Raw genomic sequence first — 18,456 nt, forward strand, 5'->3', positions numbered from 1 at the left:
GTTCAGGAGAAAGAGTCCCTCGGTCAATCCTCTGAGTTAAAGCTTCCATGGGATTCCTTCCTGCACTGTGGCCCCCACGTGAGCACTCACCACCGGTGTTTCAGGCGCCCTGACGAATGTCCCGTCTACGCAGGAACACCGCTGCTACAGCGGTGGCCCCACCCCCGCACCACGGATTTTTCCTGAGTGCCTCCGAGATCATTCTCATCAGCATAAACTATCTTCCATTGTAAAAAACAAACGTAATAAACGCCCCTGCACCCAGACCATTCTCCATCCCATTTCTCTGTTCCCCTTTATAGCAAAACTACTCCCCAAAGTTGTCAAAGTCGCCATCCCTACTTCCTCCCTTTCCATCCTCTCTTAACCCACATCTGCGAGGGGTCGAAGAGCTGCAAGCGCAATGGGGAACTTCCCAGACTCCTCTCACTTGATCTGCGGGCGGCAGCAGCCCTAGCTGCTCGCTCCTCACCCCCTAAACCCCCCCTTTGCTTGTCATCTGGAACATGACCTCTTTCTTCCCCTTCCTGCCAGCTGCTCTGCTCCAGCCTCCTCTGCCGGACCCTCTCCTTCCCTGACTCTAAACACTGGACAGAAGCAAAGCTTTGGTTCAGCGCTGCCGGGTCACAAAGCCCCGTCCTGCCGCCCCACCTGAATCTAACTGCCCACCTACTTCTCGGAGCCTCTCCCCTCTCTGTCTGCCTTTCGTCCCCAGGGGTCACATGCAGTCCCACAGCTTTAAACACCGCGGATCCACTCAAGATGCTCACGTGTGGACCTCCAGTCCCGACTTCTCCCTGAAATCTAGGATTGCCCGATGACCTCAAAATCAGCACATCCAAGACTGAGTTGCTGACACACACTCCTCACCGACCTGTTCCTGCCCACCTGTCCGTCTTGTCTCGTAGAGCTGCCGTTCCGTCCTGTGGCTGTTCCTGTGCCCATGCGCACAGTCTGTCCGCAACTCCTGCAACGCTCAGCAGAAGCCGAGTTCCTCTATGGAAACCTCGAGGCCACCTACGCTCATCCTCTGCCTGGATCCTCTTAAGGGGCCTAACCAGGCTGCTTGCTGGCTCTCTGGCCCCCACTGCCATGGCCAGAGCCAGAGCCAGCCTTTAAAGATATCAGTCAGGTCTAGCACTAGTCTTCACAAAACCTTTCAACGCTCTCCTTCCTCAGAATAAAATTCAAAGTGCTTCCCATGGCCTTTGAGTCCGCAGGTGGGCTGGGACCCCCATCACTTTACAAATCGTATACCCTAGCAACTGCTACTTCACTCGCCCTGCCCCCCCCCCACTGCAACCCCTCCCAGCTGCTCCTGCCTCACAGCCTTTCCCGTATTCCCCTCGCCCTGGGTATCCTCTAAGCCTCGCCAGGTGTCTGAACCCACGTCACCAGACCAGAAAGCGCAGTCCTGGTACCCAATGTGAATCCAACTCTCCCTCAGGGTCCAGCCCCCTTGATCTACCTCATCCTTTTTTGGGTGGGTTCTTGGTCTCTCTCTCTGCTAAAAGACTGGCTTTGTAAGAGCTGGGGCTTATTTACTTTGTCTGTGGCTGTACCCCTTAACTCAGAACCCGGCAAACAGCAGGTGCTCAATACATTTTTACTGGATGAATCAATGAGTATCATTAGATGATCCAAGAATAATTCCACGTGCTTATACATTACAGGGAAACATGATGAAACTCCAAAGGACAAAACTCCACTTGGCTACGCCCCCCCAGACGAGGAGTCCGGCCGCGAGCTGGCCTGCAGAGAGGGGACATACTCACTTCCGGATCACCGCCTTGGACTCGGACGAGCTCGGGCTTCCGTCCTCTTCCCAGCTGGGGCTCGCCAGGTCCCCGTACCTTCACAGACAAAACCGGGACACCCAGTCAGCGGGGCTGCGAAGCATCGCCGCCACCCAAGCTCTGCCCCCAAATGACAGTTACTCTTTGCAGAAACGTTATGAAATCGCATCCAAAGTGATGCTGCATCATGGAGATTTACTAACTGGGTACACTGGTGTGTGCTAGACAGAAAAAGGACAATGAATCACCCTACTTAAAACTTTCTCTTAATATTTAACATTTCTTTGACTTTTTAACAAATGAAATCAGACTTTTCCTCTTAGCAGGAGGATCGGCTGTTCCACGATCCCTGATGAACTCCCGAGCACGCAGCCCGACGCCCCCACGCCCCTGCTGTGTCTATCGGAACGGCTTTCACGCCGCGCTTTCACACACGCGCACAAACCAACAACTCCGCACTGCGCCTCGACTGGGGTCTCTTCGAGGGCGAGTCTGGCTGGAAGAGGGTTACGGAGATAAACCTGGGCCCTCGGGTCACGGCTGAGACAGAGACAAGGACTAAAAAACAGAGCTGTCGTGTCTCAGAGCCCGGGGAGCAGCCGTGGGCACACAGCGGCCGGGCTCACGGAGACACAGCGACTGGCGACCCCAGCACCGGGGCCAGGGGTCCAGAAAGCAACAGGAGCTTACGTTTCTACGTCCGGCTCACGACGTACTCGTCGTGAAATATTTAATTTACTAAAGAATCGATCTGTCCCTGATGACACTGTTAGCTCTTCTTCCAACTCTGCATGTAAACCAGCCTGTTTCACACAACTGTATCATATTTTATTTGGTTCAGAAGGCACATTTAGTTAATTTACTTTGAATTCTTCGAGAATCTTTACATTAAAATGGGAGGGAGGAGGGGAGGCCTGGGTGGGTGGGTTAGGATGGGAGTAAAAGATAGAAAATTGTACTGCAACAACAATTAAACTAAAAAATATTTTAAAAATAAATTAACAATTAAAAGAATTTATTGCTTTAAAAAAGAATCTTTACATTAACTTATAATGCTTAGGCTATTTCTCTAGTTTATCTTCCCATCAATGAAGAACTCGGAGATTCCTTGGAGTTTCCCAAGCTGGTAGTCTGTGCCAAAGTTTTGATAATAGAAATTCCATAATTGGCGCATTTACCATTGGAAAGAACACACTTTTATCTTCTACTAGTGGGATTAAAGGCCTCACGACCCTTATGGTTCCTGGTCCCCAGGATTTAAAATGCTTTTAAAAATAAAGGTCCACCATCCGGTTTGACCAAACGCCAGCCCGTCTGGCCTCCCAGTCACGTTATCCTGGTAAGTTCAGTGAATGCCCTCAGGCACTGGCCCGCCCCACACACACACACACACACACAATCCCCTGCTCTCTCTCCAAGCTCATCGGCCTCATGGGCTTCTTGGCCTCCTGAAAATATTTTCCACCGGCCTCCGCCCTCCCTGGTCGTCCTCATTCTGCCCTGCACCTGCTATTCAGAGGGCTTCCAGGGCTGCCCTGTGCCTTTCCTGAGATAAGAACTCCGCCAGATGACGATTTGCTCCAGCCCACGTGCGCAAGGCGGGGATGGGAAATGAGACTCCCAGTAAATAAACAGAGTGGGGCTTCTGGCTCGCCCCTTGGCCACCCGCGCAGCGAGCAGGCCCTCCTGTTCTCTCGCAGTCGGCTTGGTGGCTGGTGCAAGTAGGGAAGGCCAGGGTGGGTGCTGTGAGGAGTGGGCTCTCCGAGGGCCACCGTAGCCCCCACCTGTGTGACCACAGCGATCCGCACACTCTTCCTGCTCATCTTCCACGGCTAAACTCGGGACTTAACCTTCGCTTTGGTCACGTGCTGGGGTAGTCCATTCATCCTCTCTCTGCTGATTCTGGAAATGCCGCTGCTTTGCTCTTCCCACTGGGAGCCGTGGGAGAGAGAAATAGAAAGGGAAACCCCTTACATGGAAAAGACACACATGTTCCTGTGACTTTTCTCTTCAGAGGTGTTTGGACTAAAAGTTTCTTGAACCTCCCACTCCTTGTCTTTGCCTTAGCTTCTCAAACTCTGTGGCCCTTTCTCCGTGTTTTCCAGACTCAGGGCTGAGACGCCGGCTGGGCGGCGCCAACCCCTGCCCCGTCCTCTCCCACAGTGACCTGCCACAGGAGCAGCGAGCCGTGCCGGGGAGGACTGGGCAACCTACCCTGGGGAGCAAAGTCCTCTCTCACGGGTAAAGCTGGTACCATTTTCTCAGAAAGGGAGCTGACAAGACCACACAGTTGTCTCTCCCAGCCGTCAGAGTGTCCCAGGCTCATAACCAGGACCAGACTGATTGATTGATTGATAATAATTGGGAGACCAGTAAGAACCACTGACAATAACACGCGTGTGGCCGAGGTCTGCATGGCACAGGTGCTCAGGCTCGGAGCTTGCAGATGCTCCTAGCTCTTCACCGGAGCTGCCAGAAAACCCTTTGACGGTGCCTTTAGAGCATGTCCCGGATCTAAACACTTCTCCTCACTTCCACCCTGGCTCAACCTACCGCGTCTTTGACCTACAGCAGTGCAACGGCCATCTAACCAGTCTGCTGGCCTCTATGCAGCGGTCACAGGATGCTACTCAGTCCATCAGCTCACGTCACTGCTCGCTTCAAAACCTCCCAGGGCCCCCACCTCGCTCGAGAAAAGGCCAAGGTCTTTCCTGTCTCACAAGGCCCTTAGCAGACTGCTCCTGACCCCTCTGACCCTGTGTCCTGCACTCCCTCCCTCAGCTGCCCTGCCTCCTTGCTGCTCTGCCCACACCCGGGCCTCTCAGCCTCAGCATCCTGCACTCCCCGCTGCCTCTTCCCACACCTAGGCCAATGGCACACTCGTCTGCCGGCTCCTTCCGGTCTTTGCTCAAACGTCACTTCGTCAGTGAGGCCTTCTCAGACCACCCTGCTGAAAACACGAACCGACTCTAACACCCCTGCCGTTAACACCTGCGCATACACTGTGTGATCCATGTACTTACTGTGGTGGTTCTCCATTTCAACATAAACTCCGCGAGCGGAGGGTTTTGTCTCTTCTGCTCACTACTCTGTAGAACTTAAAACAGGCCCCCAACAGGCATGCGGATGGCCGTTTGCTGGGGTCAGTGAGAGTGGTTTAGTGGGGTTCCCTAAGCAGACGGGGAAAGTGGGCCTCCCGACTACCAGGTTCTGCGAGGCACCATCTGCGCATAACAATGGTCGTACCCCGTCTGTGCCCACATTTCTGAAGGTTTGGGAGCATAATAATGCTTCAGGATAGCTGCAGCCCTTGCAAAGATCTATAATTAAAATGCAAAAGAAAAGAAGTTTTAAGCTAAGATCTTGAAAGCGCAAGCAGTATGAAAATGCAAAAAAAAAAGTACATACAATCTTACAAAAGTGACCTTGGGAAGTGAGATAAAACTGAAGTGCCTGTATCCTCTGCAGTTTCATAGGCTGGGGATCACTTGCCCCTGAACTTTTATCATTAAGGAGAATTAGTGCTTTACAGTGAAGAAGCCGGACCAGCTTTGGAATCGAGACCGCTTTAATGTTCAAACCAGGGTATCGGAGAGTCAGTTTTACTAGATTAAGAGTATTCCTTTGATGTTTCCTGGACCCTCTCATAGCGTCCCATCAAAAACCAAAGTCAAGTTCAATTCATTTACTCCGTGGGGGTAAATAAAGGGTGTGTACCTGTGTGTAATTAATGGCAGTAGAAGAGCTACAGACGAACCTGTCAACAGTGCCACCTCCAATCTCTGCAAAGCCTCCCGAGGATTTGAGATCAAAGCCCCAGCCTCCTAAGAAGGCTGGGCGAGGAGGACCGCCCTTCTTTGAATGGTAACTCAGAAGACACATTAAAGCACAAGCTGTCAGAATGACTTTTGACACGGTTGCCTCTGCATCACAAGACACAAGACGGACTTACAAACACCTTCTAAAGTACAGCCTTGAGCAATGATTTATTGCGGCCTAAAAATTACTAGAAAAAGAAAAAAACCTACATAATGTTGCACTGGTTGCTAATAGTTAAACAGGAAACAGGTTTTCCACGGGGGATGGGTGTATTGTTGAGGGCCCGTCTGGGCAGAGGAATTGTTTAATACGTGTTTGAAGGGAGGACAAGGGATATGGGAAGTTCACAGAAACCCTAAGACACAACGGTGGCCGGGGATGGTCTTTCTGGCAGGGCCTTTCCAGCCTCTGCTCCCGGACAGAACCGGCCCGGCAACAGCAGGCCAGGCTGGGGGAAGTCCTGAAACCTTCCCAGGTCCCACTTGATTCTGCAAGTCACCCAACAGCAATAGCAGTTAAAAATGATCAAGAGCTTATTATATGCCAGGCACTGTGCTAAGTAAGCACTTCACATGATTCTATTTGTTTAGTTTTCAGAGTAATCCTGTTGGGTGATAACTGTTATTCCAATTTCACAGATGAGAAGAGGAGGCCCAGAGATTTGCCCTTGAAAACACCGGTAGTCAGTGGAGCAGGAATTTGAACCCTCCCAGGCTTACCAGCCTCTGAGCCACTGCCCTACCGCACAAGCTGTAGTTATTTTGTTTATTTATTCTGCGTCTCCCCCACCAGCTTCTAAATTCTCGGAGGTTAGAGACATTGAGCTTTTTCTTCATTCACTCGGTTGTTTATTCTTTCCCTCATTCCGTCCTCATTCAATGAATAGTTCCTAAGACCCACGTCCAGGTGCCAGTCTGGGCACCGGGATGGACACAGCAGCGAGCCAACGAAAGCCCCCGTGTTCGCGGGGTGTATCCTGTAGGGGAGGGAGATGGACGACGAACTCATAGTTAGTTGATAAATACTAAGTCAGAGAGTAAACAGTGCAAAGGAGAAGCAGAAAGCGGGTCAGGATGATGACGTGCTTGGAGGCTCGGAGAGGTGACTCCACCAGCACTCAGGGAAGGGCCCACGTGGAGGAGACAAGGACATGGAATGTGCCGGGTGGGGGGCAGTGCAGAGCTCTCTCCGGGAACAGTCTGCCAAGCAGAAGGGAGCTGGGCCATGGCCTGTGGGCAGTGTCCAGCAGCACGTTTCGAAACACCCAGAAGGCCGGTGGGGAAGGAGAGACAGAGAGAGTGCAGGGAGAGACGAGGAGGCACGGCCGGGACGGGGACAGATCATGAGGGCCTGGGAGGTCACAGTAAGGACTTTGGTTTTACTACCTTATCTTGCTCTCTGCTGGGTCTCCCGAGCCGGGAACAGCCTGCTCTCGGCAGACACACCACAAACATTTGCCAAAGGAAGAAACGGCTACCCTCTACTTCTCCGAAGGTAAGGCGGGCTGGGAGGGAAGAGAAGGGAAGAAGCTACTCGCCGGGGATGAGGAAAGAACAGGGCGGGGGCAGTCAAGGAAAGAGACCTCACAGCAAGCTGCTGACTCAAGGACCTCTGGGAGCCCTGGCTTTCCTGGCAAGAGCCCCTGCCTATGAACATCTGAGACATGTTGCTTTAACTGACCTGCGAGAACACAGGTCAGACAGGAGAAAAACGTTCAGAAGCTGACCCTGACTCGGGAGAGCGACTCGGGTGAAAGAGCCTGCAGATGTCTGGAGCGCCTGGTGAAGCAGACTGTGAGCTGCCTCCCACAGACGGGCGAGGGGGCTGTTTTTAGTGGCTCTGAATAAGTGATGTCTTCTGTGGCGGGCACCTCTCCGCCCAGGTCTGACCTGAGAGCTGGGTCGTGGCCACGAAGCCTACCTCAGAAACGGCTTGTTACCACCGCGGAGTTGGCTGCTCAGGGAGAAGACAAAGGTCAGAGGCAACAAGGCAAAAACACCTTGTTCTCTTGGGAAAATAGAAAACACTCCTTGTTCTGTTGCAGAGAACCTGCGGCGTGCCTTCTGCTCGTGGGGTCTGGTTCTGCAGGGGAAGACTTCCCACGACTACAGTTGGAAGCCCCCGAAAGAGCTGCCCTCCCCCCACCCGGGGCGCTGCTGGGAAGGGGCCTGCACCGGGCCTACCCTTGGATTCCACAGGTTATCCCCAGAGTAGTCCCTGCAAGTTCAGGCAACAGCAACAGCAAAAGTACCTCGTTTCACTGGACAGTTACACAAATGCTACCACATTTTCCTTGAGAAGACTACCTTCACCCAGCCACAACCCACAGCCGCCTAGAGTGGAGACCAAAAATAAAATAAAGATTTTATCATTACTATTCATCCTGAGAAAGAAAACAAAAAGGTGACCCTTATCACCCAGGTCTCTTCTCTGGCCCTTTTTCTGTCCCCAGAGCTGGGTGGCTCATCAATACCACACCCCCCCCTTGCACTTCAGTTCATACTGATTCTAAAGAGTCAGCTGCACACTCAGCTCGCCAGCTCGCCACGACACTCTGCGTGGTCAGAGCAGAGGACAACAGAGGACGTGGGGTCAGGGCTGGCGGCCGTGGCGCCGGCAGCATGCCAACCATCACAGAGTCTGTTAACGAGTCAAAATCTTTCTCAGGTTTAAGGTGAATTAATGCATCATTAACAAATCAGTCCAACCTGTGGCTTGGTTTTTCCCCAACCACAAAAAAAGCTGCTATTGAACAGCTTCTTCAAGAATCCTGTGAAATACATCGCGCAGAGCCACATGCGGTGCATACGAGGTTGGGGTCATGGAATCCCCTCGTGGCGATGGCTGCTTATCCCTTCCCCGCTTACACAAACTCGCCAGAGCACCACTGCACCTCCACGGGTGCTCACTGACGACTGCGCTAAAGACCAAAGGCGACAGAATTATGTTTCCCAGGACGAGGGGTCTGATGTTACTGTCAACAGTTAAGTGGAAACACACACAGAGGTTAAAAAAAAAAAGAAATGTCAAATGAGAGAAAAGTGATTAAAAAAAACATAAAATAACTCAAAAACAGCCAGCTCTCTTTCCTTTTAAAGATTCAGAGATACATTTTTTAAGCTACTTTTAAGATACTTTAAGGAAGGAAGGAATTTATTTCTCAGAACCATCCTCAGGACATTTGCCCCTCCTCCGACTCACCGCGGCCCGGGAGCCATCTACGCGGGTCTGGTCCCCCACAGTGAGAAGGCTGTGCCTGGGGGATGAGCGGGGTCACAACACACAGGCCCTTGTGGATGGACGGAGAACGAAGTCTGGGGATCTCTGAGCAGCATGCGACATTTGATGGCGAGCTTCCTTTCTATGGACGGGGTCCGCAGAGTTAGCCGATTCGTGAAGGAGCCGGTGACCCACCCCTCCCACCAGCTGCTAGAAAGTGGTCACAGACACTGCTTTAGATCACCAAAGCTGAGTTTAAAAGCTTCCAGCTGCCACTCAGAATATACGCACCTTGCCTTTCAGTTTTGTCAGTTTTGTTTTTTAGTTTCCAAACAGAAGCACATTTTTTAAACCTGCTGAGAAAGTTGGTATTCTTTTCTAAAAAAAAAAAAAAAAGGATAACTGTATGTCCTGCCTCCCTTTGCTAAGTGAAAGAAGACCAAAAAAAAAAAGCTACTTTTGTAGAAACTTGTTGTTTATCTCATTTCAAGCAGCGGACCAGCCTGGTTCCGGTCTGGGGGAGGTCTCTCGCAGCGTCAGCTGGGACAGAACCATCCCTACCCCCCACCCACCCATAAAGCCAGGGCTCTGCTGTCACCACAGGCTCCCACGGAGGGTTCCCACAGTGCTGGCGGGTGACAGGCAGGTCCACTCAGCAAAAATACAGACAGATGTACCAAAGACAACCAACCCAGCAGGGAAGAGAACTCATTTCCATTTCCCTCGTGTGATTATGGTTGGGTGTAATTCTAAAACAGTACCAAAGTGAGCTCTCTGGGGAACCCAAAGCAAGGACAGGGAGCAACGTGACACAGCACCCATCACGCGGAGGCCAAGCCCCGTGCGTGGTTCCCGGCCACGCTTCCGTGGCCGCAAGCGTGGGCCATGGCTGACCAGGGCATGGCGTCCCAAGCAGGACAAAGGTGAAGGCCAACCGAAAGCTGACCTTCAGCGGCCGTGAGCCCTTGAGCACTAGATGCTCGGAGTCAATCTCCCTGACAAGAACTCCCAGTTTCTTATCAAATCGTGAACAACTCTTCTAACAGACCAAACGTTTTATCGATGTTGTATTAGTCTTCTATTGCTGCCACCAAAAATCACCACAAATTCAGTAGCTTCAACCACATGAATTTGTTATTGTATAGTTGTACTGGTCAGAGTACGACAGGAGTCATCGCACTGGGGTGGAATCTCCGTGCCAGCAGGCGCTCCTTCCCAGAGCAGACATCCACCTGATTGCCTTTCCGGCCCCCAGGGGCCACGGCCTTCCTGGGCTCACACGCCCCTTCCTCCGTCCTCAGAGCCAGCAAGGCAGCACTCTCTGACCCTGTCTCCATCCCCATGTCTTTCCCTCTGACTCGCTTTGCCCACCCAGACAATCTGAAACAATCTGCTCACTGAAAAGTCGGTCGTTAGCAACCTCCATTCCATCTGCAACCTTCATTCTGTTTTGCCATGTGACCCAACACATTGTAGGATCTGGGGACTAAGACTAGACGTGTTTGGGGGGCCATTTTCTGCCTGATGGGCATGTAAATTGTTACAAATGTTACATTTCCTACAGTCTCACTATCTAAACTGGTTTTTCCCACCTGATAAAGCATGAACCAGCGGGATCATGGGACCTTTCACGGAGTACATTCCCTATAAAAGCTCTCAATGTTCTTTGGATGTTACGAGCATTTTGATACCCCCACATCCTCACACTCCATGTTATAATTCTCTTTTCTTTTCTACCAGCAAATAATTTCCTCTTCCTAACAGTTGCAGGGAAAATGGTCTGAGTCCAGTGGACCTTTCAGCAACCTGCCCCCTTTTTTTAACCCATAACACGTGCACCGTCAGAGGGTTTCTTGACTATGGAGTTACAGAAGCACCCAAACCTGGAGAGAATCTGCTGAAACCCGCCTGCTCTGACACGAAATCTTAAGAAACGGCCTTCCTGTCTAAGGAACTCCCACCCTCACCAGGATGCACGGTGTGTCTGTATTCGGAGCTGGAAAGGGAAACGACACAGGTTAGGACTTCCTGAAGCGTCCCCACTCTCTGAGTAGCATGAGCATCCTGGGGCCAACTGACCCATAAATCTCACTTTGTCATGCGCGGCAGGACAAAAGATTCTCCTTATTTCTGCCTCTTTGGGGGATGGTGGGTGGAGTGACCAAAATAAAGTAAGAACATGATATGGCATTATCTGGAAAAATTTTCCCATATAAGTGATTGAAATGAGACATAAGCAACTCTTAGAAGAAATAAAAGTATAAGAAGAATCATAGTACGAGTTTCATTGTGACGTTTGATATGTGTTAGGGCTGTAAGGGACCAGCACCGGGAGGGGAATGCGTCATCACCAGAGTGAGCCACCGTGAGGCCCTCAAAGGTGGTGTGATTAATTCCAGGCTCTGCGGCCTGGAACTCTCTGCCCCACGTCCTCTCCTTGGTCTCGGAAGAGCAGAGGGAAGACGTGAGAAGCCCTGCCTCCTGCTAAAAGGGACGGAAGTGCGGGGACCTCATGAGCACTGCATGCCAGCATGAATCTAGGACTATCTGACAAGTGCCCAGTCTAATGCTAGAATTAATTAAAACAAATTAATTATTTTTAAATGAGGTTTTGCAAAAAGTAATTTGGAACATATTATACGCATTTCAAAAACGCTTACCCCGCTTCTCACGCTAAGAAAGCATTTGAGAGCTGAATGGATTTTGATTTTGTGTTATGAGCTCTTGAAAGGAGGTTTACTATGACCAGTCCTCACGGCTCCCAGGAGAATAAAAGTTTTTCTTAAAAGTGCCCAATCAGTCAAGAAAATGAGAAGATCGGTCACAGACAGGGAGAAAATATTTGTAAAAGACATCTGGTAAAAAACTGTTAATCCAAATATACAAAAACTCTTAAAACTCAATGATAAGAATATAAACAACCCAATTTAAAAATTGGCAAAAGATGCCGACACCTCACCGAAGAAGATACACAGATTGACAAGGAAGCATATGAAAAGATGTACAATATCATATGCCATTAGGAAACTGCAAATTAAAAATACAGTGAGATACGACTATATACCTAGGGGAATGGCCAAAAAAGAAAAAAGACAGCATCGAATGCTGGCGAGGCCATGGGGCGGTAAGCAGTCTTGCTCATTGCTGGTGGGAACGCCAAGTGATAAGGCCCTCCGGTGACACAGTTCAGCGGTTTCTCACTAAACTGAACATCCTCTTCTCATCTGATCCAGCGGTCTTGCCCCTTGGTAGTCACCCAAAGGAACTGAAAACACCTCCACACACACACCTGCACAGCACCTGTGTTCACGACTGCCAAAACCTGAGAGCAGCCGAGACGTCCTTCAGCAGGTGAATGAACAAGCAAACTGCGGCTCATTCAGACAACGGGGTCTTAGCGGTAAAAGGAAACGAGCTACCCAGCCATGAAAAGGCACGGAGAAACCTCAACTGCCTGTAACTGGGTGAATGGAGCCGATCATAACAGGCTGTGTACTACTGTATGATTCCAGCTATGCGACATTCTGGGGAAGGCAAAACGATGGGAGACTGTGAAAAGGTCAGTGATGGGCAGGGACTGGGGTGGGGGAGGAGGCAGGTGACAGGCAGAGCACAGATTTTCAGAGCAACGGGGATACCCTGCATGATACTAAAATGACGGATGGATACCGTCGTTACATATTGGCCCGCACCCGCGGAACGTACAACCCTAAGAGGGAATCCTCATGTGAACTACACAGTTTTGGTGATAAGGATGGGTCAAGGATTATGTCCCCCTCTGGTGGGGGATGCTGATGCCGGGGAGGGGTGTGTGGGGCCAGGAGGCATGTGAGAACTCTATACTTTCCACTCAGTTTTGCTGTGAGCCTACAAATTCTCTAAAAGATAAAAGTTATTTTTACGAAAGTATACACTGAGCCCTCACTGCCTTGACAATAATGAGACAAATTTGTCTCTCCCACTAAAAGTAGGCAGATGTTGAGTTACATTCACAGCTGTATCTTCCAATGCAAGTGCTCATAACAGGCATGAGTAATAATCATTATTTATTTTTTAGACAAATCATTCATAAGCACCCACTGCCAGACAATGTTCCTCCCTAAGGCTATGGCAATGAACCAGACAGACATGGTTCTGAGCAGGGGGGACGGTCAGGAAAGAGCAAGATAAACAAGAAAGGTCATTTCAAAGAGTAGTAAGTGTCATGAAGGAAGAAAAACCAATGGTAATCTCTTAAGCATTTAATATTTGCCAGCCACCATACTGAGAACTTTGTATTATCAAGCTTAATAACTCTATAGATAAGGGTTATGTTCCATTCTCACTTTGCAGATGGGGAAACTGAAGCTGGTAAGCTAAAGTAACTTGCCCAGTGACACAGAGCGTGTACGGGGCACAGCAGCACTGGAATCCTGTTCGCTTTCTGACTCCCAAGCCCACACTCTTCACCATGACACTCCGCGCCACGTGTGGCTCCGAGAAAGGCGGGAGCCCTGCTTTCCCCGTAAAGTGTCCTAAATAAACTCTGAAAGGAAAAGGAAGCCTGCTTGGCCCTCATGGCGGAATCCATGGAAATAAATGTTTTCATTTCATTTTTGATCAGCTCTCCTGTGCGGAGGTGTCTTCGCCAGCAAGGGCAGCCCCAGTTCTCGTGGACTACTGGTGCGTCTTCTGTGGCCGGGTGTCGCCACACTGGGTGCCGCTGAGCATGGATTTAAGATCAGCAACCTCACAGCAGTACCGTATTTGCAAAAATCCTCCCAAACTTTCTCATGTCCGGTCCTCCAAGAAGACTCCTCCTGTGCAGGGAGCAGACTGAGGTCCGGGGCTGTGGCCTGAGCACATCAAATAAACAGATACACTCCAGATGCACAGACCCAGCGGTGACGGACCGTGGGAGGCGGCGATACGGTTTGCTGGGAAAGAGCTGCCAAGTCAGAAAACCGTCCGTCTGAACTCCAGCTCTGCCCCTGACTGATTGAACCTTTCTGCGTCTCAATCACTGCGTCTGTAAACATGGGAGTAACGTCACGATAAATAAACTAAATGAGACAGTGTCTATGAAAATGCTTGGCAAGCAAACATGGGAAGAAGAAATAAGTTCAAAGACCCACTGACGGAGTCTCCTCTCTGTGACCTCAGAAGGCAAATTCAAGCCAGACTGGTTTTAAAGCACAATGTTTATATGGATGGCTTCAGCCCTAACCCCCTGCAGAAGTCCTCCACCAGGAGACCTCGCTGGGAGTGAAGGGCTCCCTCAGATTATCGCTCGGTCCTCTCCCGGCTGTGGCCTGAGCGCCCTCGGTGACTTAGCAAAAGTTTCTAGAGACCTCGTTCACCCCTGCTCTGCTTGTTCTGGGCATTTTGCTCATTTAGCAGAGCTATCAGAGATGCAGATCAGAGGGAGAGAGAGAATGATTGAGAAATATCCCAAAAGCAGCAAATGTGACAGCTGTCTGCAGAAAAATATAAATATTTGGACAAACATGTCTTGGTTCTCAGTGAGGCTCACTAGCTGGGTTAGGTTTCTCCTTACATTCGACGTTGGGTATTTTCAGAGGAAACTTCTTCCCTTGCCCTTTTTCATGGCATGGTGGGAAGAATATATTTTTTAAGTGGAACGTATGTTTAAAGTTAGAGAAGATACAAATCTCAAAGCCCCAACACAAACAACCAAACCACAATTCAAAAACTTTCACAGGGGCTGAAAGAAAGCCAGCGAGCTCTGGATTAAGTCTGAGCCCCGCCCGGGTGAGAAGACGGAAAGCAGGATTCCCCGTGAGTGGCTGATCACCCCAAGTACAGAGGAAAGCAAACACGTGGAATTAGCCGCGTGGGACTTTCAACCACCGTCTACTGGTCAAACACAAAGGCGCCTACTGGCAGGATGGGGAAAAAAAAACCTATGAAAAGATTTTTTAAAAAAATCACAGAAAGCAAACAGAGCCACAGAAGAAAAGCCACATGATTAGAAGTCTTAAGGAAAATCAAAGCTTGACTTCAAATAGGCTTCTCTCCGGAGGGACATAAATACTACAGCATCTGCCTCCAATCCGTTCCTGACTGGTCGGGATTAGCACGTCCTACAGTGACTTCTCAATGTCGATTTCACAGATGATAAGCAACCTACTAGTATGCCACCAAGAGACGTGATTTTAAAAATTACACCGCGGACTCACAAACACGTCTACCGTAATTTCCTAACAATAAAATAGCACACGAAGCTTATCTTCAGAAAAGGTAAGTTCACACAACTTAATTGCTTACCTCCCAATTATGGGCATTAAAACCCCACGAAATCAATTTAAGAATCTAGTGCTGCTACATGGAATGAGCATTTTGGTTACAATGAACAAGGACTGACATCTGGTCACAAGATCTCAGCCTGAGCAGGAGACAGAGCGAGGATACAATACTCACATTAGGTTTGTACATGTCTGGGCAACTCCAGATTTCTGCAGACGGAGCAAAATAAACGGGATTTGTGTCTCTGAACTTCTGCAGAACCTGTTAGAGTTTCATTTTTATACCCCCCTAAGTGGCTGTCTAGTTTCATAAATGGAAACCTTATCTTTTGCAGTAAAATATTAGGTTCTCAGGGTGGATCCAGGTTTTGCGGGGTCAGCATATATGGTCTGAAGGACCCTCTCTCAGAAGGAGAACACAAAACTATGACTATAAATTATGCAGAGGGCACTGCAGTGAGGGTCCCTGGGGGCGAACTACCAGCAGCTTCACAGCAAGCTCCCCCCGAGGGTGAGAGCCAACCCAGCCTCACATTTCTGCTTCACCCGCACGGTGTCCTGCACCACTGGGCGGCTCACAGGCGTTCAGTGCTTGTTGATTCCACTCACCTCAGAAGCAAAAGAAAATACACTAAGAGATTAAATTCAAGGCCATCCAAGCGGTTCAAGATAAACCTTAACCCTTCATCCAATTATTCCTGAAATGACAGCTTGAATCGGATGTCATCTGAATTCATATTGATGTTGTTATTTAATCGTGGTCATCCAGCTAATATTTTAAAAACCCTGAAATGTCTATGGTAGGGAGACAAAGAGAAGCCTTTTCGAGGTCATCACATGAGAGGCGGACGTGCCTGAGCCACAGACTAGACACTCGCATTCCTGCGTGCGTGGCCACTGTCTGTGATGAACGGCTGGAACAGCTCGGGCTCTGTCACTGACGGGGGCCACCCGTGGCCTGTGACCAATGGGGTGACCCCAGGTGCAGGGCAGGTCACCCATCCCCCACAAAAGCTCGCAGGAGTTTCTGATGTGTCGGCCTGTTCCCTCACGCTGCCTGCCAACGGGCAGCACACTGCAGGCTTTTTGCGAATCCGAAAGGGCAGAGAGAACATTCACAACATTCCTCAGGTTCTGTGCATAGGTGAGAGGTTATGCGCGCAAACAAGCTAGGAAAGAAATGACTCACTAATCCCACAGGTTTATACTCCAGGCTTAATACCTTAAGTACCGCTATGCACAAACCCATGGAACTTCCCAAGTCCAGAGTTAGCACAGCCAGACCGATGTACGGTGAAGGAGAGACGTCCTCCTGCCTCCGCATACACAGAACACGTGACCCAAATGACTTCACTCTGTGTGCATCCGTGAGGAAAATACCCTGAGAAAGACCCACTGTTCTTAATCATCTTATTCACGTTGGAATAGAACTTGATTATTAAAAGGCCTTTCCTCAGACTGATAGATATAACTTCATAAAAAATAGTTAAATGTCTTCATAAGAAGAATATTAGCAAACAACTTTCAAACCCAAGGGACAAATTAGGACAAATATTTCCAACACACGATAAGCAAAAAACCAATTTTGTTAACACACCAAGAGTTATAATTAAACGATCAATAATTAGATGACGGTAATCCAAGATAAAAATAAGGACATGAAAAGGCAGTTCGCAGAAAACACAAGTGCCCTGTGAGGATTTTAAAGAATGCTAAGCCTCCCGCGTAAGTGTAAAAAGCACACGTTTAAAAGCAGTGAGCCGCCTCTCAGAGCACAGGTCGTGAAGCAGGTGGTCCCGGCGGCGGCGCAGGCCGGGGTGCAGGGGATGGGGGAAGAGGCGCTCCCCTCTGTCCATGACGGTGCGGCTGGCGCGGCTTCCGGGGGCAACGCCACGGCACCCTTCACGTGTTCAAATGCTTATATGTTTTGGCCTGTTCATCTCTCTTCTATGAAATTATCCTATAGAATTCTCAAACAGGTACTCAGAAGATATATAGTCAAAGATACTCTTTGCAGCATTGTTTAAAAATTTAAAAAAACAACAAATTAAAAAAACTGGAGAGACGTAACTGTCTATCCATAGAATAATGAATTCGGTAATACTAGAAAGCCACTGAAAGGAATATGGTAAATCTACCTACATGTGCTGACTTGGAAGTAACAATAGTTTGTGTTTCTTGAGCTTTCAAAATGCCAGCTGCTGCTCTAATAGGCCCTTTACATATGTGAATCCCCTTGAAGAATAAAAAAACTCCAAGAAACATAGGTAAGTGAAAAAATGACAGAACAGACTGTGTACTATGATTCTACTTGTATCATATTTAAGTACATAATCTATATGTAATAGATAGCCCACATACGATATACAAAGGTGCATATCGTATGTGTGCACACGTCCAGAAAAACTGAGGGAGAACCCAAAAGGCATGGTAGGCAGCAATCACCTAGGAGCAATGAGACCGGGAAATGGGACTTGTGGAAAAGGAAATTTTCCCCAATATGTGTTATCTGCCTAAGTAGATTATGGTCTGCTTCATTTTTTCCTTTCTACTTCTGTATATATTTTTTAAACCTAGGGAAAGTTACTTGGGGAAAGGTCGCCATCTGAGAAAACATTCCTGTTTCTCTTTATACCCTCCTATAGTGTAACAATCTTCAACGTGATGGCACATTGCTGTCAATTCTTTTTTAAACGTCTAGTTAGAAATCAGTATTCGGCAACTCCAAGAAAAACATCCTATCTCATTTCCTTTCTTACACGGGAAACCCCAGAATATAAGGATCTGGATGAGAACTCTCGGGATTCTAAAACAATCGTCTGGCTTATTTTTTGAAAGGCGAAGTTTAATTATAAGTAGGACAAAAGTTCAGAGGGACACAGAGCTGTCGGCATGGGAACTACACTGCTCACGGCTCCACTGCATGTAACGTGCGACGTAACGACACAGGCCCAGGACCGGGTTCACTGCACACCCACCAAGCAGCCGACACCGGGTGCTTGCTGCTGGTTGTTATCATTTTCACAGCCCCCACTCACTAGCTGCTTCCTATGGATTTAACACGGAGCTCCACACTGAACACACTTTAACATGGTTAATTCTCACAACAACCCAATAAAAGTTTTGGTTAATTATTTCCTGGAATTACCTAAAATTATAAAGACATGGATAAAACTTCAGGCTGGCAAACAGTAACTGAAATCTATAAACAATTGAGTCTTGGTTTATGGCATGTACAGGTATCCCCAGCTCTTCTATAGATTTTTGATGAGCCATCTTTATCAGGATAGACCATACGGTGGCTCCTGAGTGGTCCCCATGCCCTTCCCCTCGCCCCTCCCTCACACATGTCTCTCAGCACACCCGGTGCAGGTACT

At 49.1% G+C, this 18,456-nt stretch overlaps 1 protein-coding gene across 3 annotated transcripts in view; it reads right to left on the reverse strand.

Moving 5' to 3' along the window:
- RGL1 (ral guanine nucleotide dissociation stimulator like 1) overlaps window positions 1-18,456 on the reverse strand; it is a 218,558-nt gene that overhangs the window by 57,903 nt on the left and 142,199 nt on the right. For all 3 annotated transcript variants that reach the window (XM_028530834.2, XM_028530835.2, XM_028530836.2), the window contains one exon: window positions 1,776-1,853. In XM_028530834.2, coding sequence (XP_028386635.1) covers window positions 1,776-1,853 — 78 coding nt within the window. The remainder of the gene's footprint in view (window positions 1-1,775; window positions 1,854-18,456) is intronic.

The sequence above is a fragment of the Phyllostomus discolor genome, chromosome 14 (genome assembly GCF_004126475.2).
Source record: "Phyllostomus discolor isolate MPI-MPIP mPhyDis1 chromosome 14, mPhyDis1.pri.v3, whole genome shotgun sequence".
Classification (NCBI taxonomy): domain Eukaryota; kingdom Metazoa; phylum Chordata; class Mammalia; order Chiroptera; family Phyllostomidae; genus Phyllostomus; species Phyllostomus discolor.